This window comes from Silurus aristotelis (genome assembly GCF_946808225.1).
Source record: "Silurus aristotelis genome assembly, chromosome: 4".
NCBI classification, from domain to species: domain Eukaryota; kingdom Metazoa; phylum Chordata; class Actinopteri; order Siluriformes; family Siluridae; genus Silurus; species Silurus aristotelis.
The window spans coordinates 26,045,179-26,052,709 of NC_139577.1; the positions used below are offsets into that span (position 1 = coordinate 26,045,179).

The 7,531-nt window shown below is 36.5% G+C and overlaps 2 protein-coding genes across 3 annotated transcripts in view; one reads left to right on the forward strand and one right to left on the reverse strand.

Moving 5' to 3' along the window:
* phactr2 (phosphatase and actin regulator 2) overlaps positions 1-7,531 on the reverse strand; it is a 279,098-nt gene that overhangs the window by 78,107 nt on the left and 193,460 nt on the right. The window contains exon 2 of one of the 2 annotated variants that reach the window (XM_083538536.1): positions 765-913. In XM_083538536.1, the coding sequence (XP_083394662.1) occupies positions 765-894 (130 nt within the window). In that variant the 5' untranslated portion in view covers positions 895-913. Of the gene's footprint in view, positions 1-764; positions 1,113-7,531 lie in introns of those variants that run through there. The other variant, XM_083538540.1, reaches the window with a different exon arrangement.
* On the forward strand, positions 2,282-7,415 carry agt (angiotensinogen). The gene is made up of 5 exons (XM_083538557.1): positions 2,282-2,746; positions 4,567-5,357; positions 5,856-6,129; positions 6,353-6,503; positions 6,752-7,415. The coding sequence occupies exons 1-5, from the start codon at positions 2,700-2,702 to the stop codon at positions 6,926-6,928; spliced, it is 1,440 nt and encodes a 479-aa protein (XP_083394683.1). The 5' UTR covers positions 2,282-2,699; the 3' UTR covers positions 6,929-7,415.

Genomic DNA, 7,531 nt, shown 5'->3' on the forward strand with positions numbered 1-7,531 from the left:
CTGAAACAAATGTGGTATTTTAATATTTCGATGCAAATGTGTGCGATTGTTTGTGCAATAAACGCAAGATATGTTCAATCGGACTGATGTTGATAAATCAGTAAACCTGTAATCTGGGTCACAAGGTTTCATTTTTCAACATGACCCCCAGCAACAATACGAGGATGTCAATTAGCAGAACTAGTTGCACTGTAACAATGTTATTAAAGAGGTTCACAAGTTAAAGAATTGAATATCATCATACTAACAATGTAAACGAGGAGTCGTGGACAAGGACGTTTCATGTACAAGATATTTAAAGGATTTACAGATTAATACCGTCATAAGATGTTTAAAGAAATTGTATTGATTGTATATTTTAAAGTGGGCGGAGCCACACAAAGTGCTGTTTTGTAATGGATAAGGGTTTTTTTTAACAATAAATCTGTTTTTGGTTTTTGTTTGTTTGTTTGGTTTTTTATCTGAAACATAGGCAGGATGTTGTGGATGATATTGCTGATGTGTTTGAAATTACTTTTTTTTTTATTTAGAATGATTTTTATTTAAATTTAATCTTGTGTTTAAAATAAAACAAATCTAGATTTTATCTGTATTATAAGAGGTATGTATAAATAAAAGGTAAATATATTCAAAGTTTTACAAATGCTATTCATGTGTGTGTGTGTGTGTGTGTGTGTGTGTGTGTGTGTGTGTGTGTGTGTGTGTGTGTGTGTGTGTGTGTGTGTGTGTGTGTGTGTGTGTGGATTAACAGTGTAGAAAAGTACCTGAGCACGCGGACCGCAGCCTGGTCAGGATCCTGGACTTGAAGGCAGAGGCCTCACTCTGAGAGCGGCATCTGTGTCCAGTGTTAGAGAAGCTCTTCAGACTGGGGAATGTGTCCTCACTACTACTCATGTTTCAGTCAAATCCTCCACTAACTCCAATGTGAGACAAAGGAACACATAATGAGAGAGAGAGAGAGAGAGAGAGAGAGAGAGAGAGAGAGAGAGAGAGAGAAAGAGAGCTTTCACTTTCCTGTGCTCACACCGCAGCTTAATGTCACGTCTTACTTCTGCATTGCATCAACTACCGGATTTAACAAAAACAAGGCGGCTGTCTAGCAATCTTTACACCAAAGGTCAACATAAATATCTCTACATACACATCTAACTCGAAATCATCCTTCCATACCATGCATGTACATACTGAATGCAGTGTCTATTTGTATTATAGAGAATCCAGACAAGTGCATTGTGTATTTTATATACAGGTGAGACTTAATGATAACATTGTGTGCGCTTGTAGCAAAAGAAAATTAAATAAAAAATTCACCAGAAATGATCTGTAGAAGAAGGTTGTAAGGATTTGCGGGTGCTATTAAGCGTCTGTCTTTTCTTTTCTTTTTTTTTCTTTTCTATTCTTTTCTTTTCTTTTCTTTTCTTTTCTTGTATCTCTGTTCATCCACCAGATGTCGCCATTGTGCCCCTGTGTCTCTGGTAATCTACATATTGTTTTGCTGTGATATTTCCAAAAAAAATATTTTTTTCCCTTTATTCTCAGGATTTATTTTTTTTCATTTTGTACTGTGGAATTACCTTTGCTCACAGCAAATTTTGCCTTTATTAATACTAATTCCACTTTCATTTTTTTGTGTGTGTTTTTTTAACTTTCTGGTAAACGATAGATTTCACAACCTGTTTCAAGCAGTCTCTGCACTTGGATTCACATACCTTCTGTGACAAATTGTTAGAAATCCTGTCTCTATGCAGGCAATCCTAGCTCAAGTCCCACGCCTAATAAAGTGGCCAGAATCAGACCAGGCCAATTTTCTTCTACATGTAGATTGGTGTGTTTGGGTCGCTTACCCAGGGAAGAGAGTATGCAAGGATGCATTATAGGAGAATGACAAGCCAGCAAAAGCAGTGTGTTGTTCTGGGTAATGTTCTGCTGGGAATCCCTGGCATTCATGTGGATATTATTTGACTCTTATCACCTACCTAACCATTATTGCATATGAAGTACACCATTACTGTCTGATTTATACAGACAGTGTTTGCAGCACTCAAAAACCCTATCAACACGTGCATTAATAATACAGCTATACAAGCTTGATCATGTTTAACTGATACTGAGGTGTTTCTGCATTAAGTATTAATTAAATAATTTTCAGTTTTTGCACTCAGTGATACAGTAAAGTCTCTATTGGCATATTTTATGTGCTCAGAATACGGCAGAGTTGTAGGGAAAATCTTCAGGGAGCACCACATGCACAAACAAAGAAAGCGAAAGAAAGAAAGAGCATGAGAGAGATCATGACCATGACCAGAGATCATGGTGTGTTTTATAGAGAACATACAAAACATATACTGTATATAGTATCCAGAGCTCTAGTTAAACCTCTTAGACCTCTGGAGCTCTAAGCCTATACACTATTATACAGTGCCCTATCTTAAAAACATGTAAAGCAACTGTCAAGGGAGCCGACATGTCAAATTCCTGTGTGGAAAAGCCCTGACCAGTCGGTCCAACGTCATGATCTGGGAAACCAAACTGCGTCAGATAAAGTAGTGCTCCTCACTGACGTGTTTGTTTTTTTAGCTCTCAGTGCAAAAACTATTTTGAAACGTCTTCCAGTAGATTTGTGTCCTAATCACCGGGTTAATGTGTAACTTTGGGGACAAGCCGTGATTTCAGAGGTTTTAAAATCTGATAGCAGCTCAATGCAACTCATTTCAGCTGGAGATTCAACAGCACATATAGTGTCACGGTAAGAAAAGCTTTTTTATCATAAATATATATATAACTGATTATCTCATTATATGTAACATACATTTCTGCATTTCCCACATTCATTAATATAAAATATATTACTTAAAAACGTTTTACTTAAAACACATAAGGAAATAGAACTACAGAGTAAAGCTTTTATCTAAAGTATAAATAAACCATATATATATAATTTAATATGTTGTATAAAATATTTAACTTACCTACTGTATATTGCATTTTAATAATGTGCATAACCCCAGAAGACCAAGTCACTTCAAATTTATGTGCAGTAATAATAATAATAATAATAATAATAATAATAATAATAAATACAAATAAAAATAATATTAATTTCAAGACCTATTTAAAATAAACCATTTTTCCTGCTGAAGGTCTACACTCATTTAGACGTGCTTAGTCATTAATCAGTGTTGAGAGACAGTTGAGCATCCCAGGCCCAATTCATAAGATATCCTCAGTTGTAAATGTTTCAAAGGAAATAGTGTGAATACAATCTGCACATTATGCTGCCTAAAACCCATAGAGATATCAACATCTCTCAGCCATTTAGCCATCAATGAGCTGTGTAAAGCCAGGTTGCTTTACAGTATGAAAGCTCTGTTTTAAACTTGACAACTTTTATATTTAGAAAAGATCTTTTTCATTCATGTATGAATTAACATGAGTGAGCAAACTAGCTAAGGAACCCTTGACAGAATATGGGGAAATTAGCATATCAATTAATGTTATTTTCTATATACTGTAACCTAGAAGTGGTGTTCACTTCAGCTTAGCTTCAACTTACCTACAGTAGATAATATAATTGTAAAAAAAAAAGGCTTTTTTGTGGTTGTGTTGTAGATATAAAAAGAAAATCTTCAAGTAGTTCAATGGAAGAAATTCAGTGAAAGAACTTACTGACTCTTTTTAAAGTCATTTTCTTAATTACTCCTTTTTTCCACAGCATGTTTTTTATTTTTTTTACATGTAAACCAAACAACACGAGTCATATTTGTTCCTTCAATTGTTTACTCTGAGTGCTGTGGGTTGTGAGGCTCTGCTGCCAGCTTGGTCATTGACCTAGAACATGGCCCACTATCACACAAGAGTGGGAGAAGCACAGATTTATTAATTTTTTTTCCAAAAAAAAAGCACTTATTTAAATTAATTCTCTGTTGAAAGTAAAAATCTGTATGATGCAAGATAGAATGATATTTTAAGATTCAAATTTGCTTTCAGAGGTGAAGCAATTATGTAAATGCACTTTGCTAGTACATTTTAGGGTGGATGTACTGGGTGGAGTTTTATCTTGATTGTATCATCGGTTGTATTCTGTCTCATTTATAAGTCGTTTGAATTGTAAAAGGCAACCAGTTCTCCAATGTAAATATTTAAAAAGGATCTAATTACATTCCTGTTTAAAGATCAAGATCCTAACTTCCAAATGCTTTTTAATATCCAGTCAAGTAAATACCAATCATCTTTGCACAGGAGCTTCCTGGACGAACTTGCTTCTCATAAATCAAGTTAGTGTTAGACAAATGCATGATTGACAAGAAACAAGGTATTGTAGATGTAGCCAGATTTCTATACACATTAAACAATAAAAAATTAGCATAAAATATTACAAACTCCATCCCTAGCCCTAATTTCAACCCAAATTGTGTTGTGCAAATAGTCACTCATTCTAAGAAAATACTTAACCATTTATTTGTTCAACAACTTAAACTTTTCAGCTTTTACTTCTTATTACATCGACTTTTAATTCTATTTGAGATAACTCATGCTTGTTACACTCTTATTGACTGATTGTTTTAGGCCCGTTCTGAGATATTTTGGCAAACTACCAAAGAAGATGAAACTGTTTCTTCTACTGCTCACCTGGTTTGCAATTGGAACGGCCAACCGTGTGTATATCCATCCCTTCTCCCTTCTTGACTCTGGAGATGTAACCTGCGAAGTCACCAGCAGTAAAGACAAGTTTCCTTTAGAGACCACTCATTCTCTGCCTGCCATTCAAGACAGCACAGAGCCGGATCCCCGACCTGCAATCGAAGAACTAAATAACCTTACCCAATGGACTGCTGTGGTGGCCGAACTGCAGAACTCTCAGGGCCTGCGGATGTATCAGGCACTGAGCCGCAAGCAAGGGAACTCTAATATACTCTTCTCTCCCTACACTGCATTTGGTACCCTGCTGACATTGTACCTTGGAACCTCCAAGAGTACTGCAAGTGACTACCAGCAATTCTTGGGACTCCTCTGGAATACTGAGAAGTCTGGTTGTGTGAAAGTTATAAATGGACACAAGGTACTGCGTGCACTTAAAGCCATTAGTTCATTAATCGACGGACCTAACGATGAGCTCAAGACACTTGTTTGGACCTTCGTAAGCAGCGACGCCAACTTGTCCAAGGACTTTGTGCATGGCATTCAAGAGTTTTCAGAGGCCTCTTTTATCCGAACAGTGAATTTCTCCCAGCCAAAAGATGCTGAGGCACAGGTAAACTCGTTTATTCAGAAGACATCCCACAGCAAGGTGGAGAACCTTTTTAAAGATATCAGCCTGTCAACAAACCTGCTGTTTGCAACCTCTGTGCATTTTAAAGGTGGGTGGTTAAGGTCATTTATTTTCAGGCATCTTTGTATTAGAGTTTAAGATCAATGACAAACTAAGACCCTGGTAAATATTTAATGTCTTCCTAGACTCTTAGAAAAAAAGGATGCTCAGCCATTCTTTAGCTGCTCTAGATATTATAGATATACTTGTAAAAGAACCAGAATGGTAGTACAGAAGGTAGTGTTGTTGCCTCACAGCTCGGGGATCCCCAGATTAAACTTCAGCTTGGGTCTGTGCAGATATTATATGCATGACATTCCTGTGTCTGTGTGGGTTCTACGGTTGCCTCCCACCTCCTGAAAACATGCAGACTGGTGTATTGGTTTCAATAAGTTGCCGCTAGGTGTAAATAAGTTGGTGAAAGTGCACCCCAATCAAAAGTGTCTGTTTTTAGTGAAGGCTACGAGCACTTTTCTGCTTTTTTCTGCTTTTCTGCTTTTCTGACACTCAGTAAATGTGTAATTACTTGAAATGTTATCATTCATAGGGAACTGGAGAAAAGCGTTCCAACCTGAAAAGACAACTGTACAAGACTTCCGGATTGATGAAAAGTCCACTGTGAAAGTACCTCTCATGACACACACTGGTGACTACATGCACTTCAGTGATCCTAAAAAGAAGTTCACTGTAGTCAAACTCGGCCTTGGCAAGCAGACCTACATGCTATTGGTGCTCCCTAGTGAAGAAGCCAAACTTCAAGACATTGAAACTCAGCTACAGACAGACACCATATCTACATGGCATAAACATCTAAAGGAGCAGTGAGTATTTTCTGTGAACAGTTTGTTGAGTTAGTCAGGGTAAAACGGACCAAAGTATTCAAACTGACGCGAGCTGAACACTAGTTCAAGGTTCAGTCCCTCAGCACAGAAGTCGGCCTTGAGAGATCAATAATTCAGAGGATAATGTGATCTTTTGTCCAATGCATAAACATTCACATGTAAATCAAATTTTTTATTCGCCATTTTTGTTTCTTTTTCGTAGATACCTGGAATTGTCCCTGCCTAAATTCTCAATGACAGCTGTGACTGACCTGAGATCACTGCTAGCTGATATGACACTTGATAAATTGCTGCTGGGTTCTGATGCCAACTTTCAGAGACTCAGCACAAAGAGCAATTTCACTGTCGACCAGGTAAATCTTTTATGAAATAAAGTGTATGTTACATTAAACTACACAATTCCAACTATAGTTAATCTACTTCAGTTTCTCATAATCATTCGATTTCTTTCAAATGGAAGCCTTTTTAGTTGGACCTGTATCTGGTTTCAGAATTCTGCATTGCAGATTCAGCTGTGATCATCATGGACTCAGACTTCTTTGGAATATAATTGCAAACACATTTTAAACATTTCATTTTACCTCTATCCATTGTGTGACAGGTGATCAACAAAGTGCTTTTTGAGATGTCGGAGGAAGGAAAGGAGGTTCCGAACAAGTCTCTGGATGAGCGAGCGCCTCTTAAAGTCACCATGGACAGACCGTTCCTGTTTGCCATTGTAGAGGGCAACACTAATGCTATACTCATGCTGGGAAGGATACTAAACCCAAACATATAAAGCACAGTTCAGTCCCAAATAATATGTAATATTATTGTTTTTTCAAGTCATATCTTCATGTTACTAAGCATAGTTTATTATAACATAGCAAATGTTTTCTATATTAAAGATGTTTGAAGTTAGAAGTAAATCATAAATAATAACTGTCCTCACAACTGCCTAACAGCAGGTCCATTAGACTTTCTTAAAAACAAAAAACTAAACAAAAAAAAGTTCATATATTTATATATATCTCATCTATTCTAATGACATTACACATTTCATAGAATTAATTTCACATATTGTTGTTGGACCTTTGAACAAAAGCTTGCGAGTTCAGATCTCAGCTGTTCCAGGGAACTTTGATAACCCTCAACTCTTAATGAGCTGAGAATATAGAATAAGAATAAATAGGACCTTTTGTATAAGGGCATCTGCCAAATGTCATAAATGTCAACGTAATCGTGAATTCCAGCATTAATAAACCATAAGAAATACAGGTAGAAAACTTAAATGATTGTATTTTTTAATTATAAAAAAAAATTAGCAACACCTGGACAGTTCATATTCTTAGCAAAATGAGCCACAATAACCCGTGTACGCCATTGTGCCTCATAAGACAAT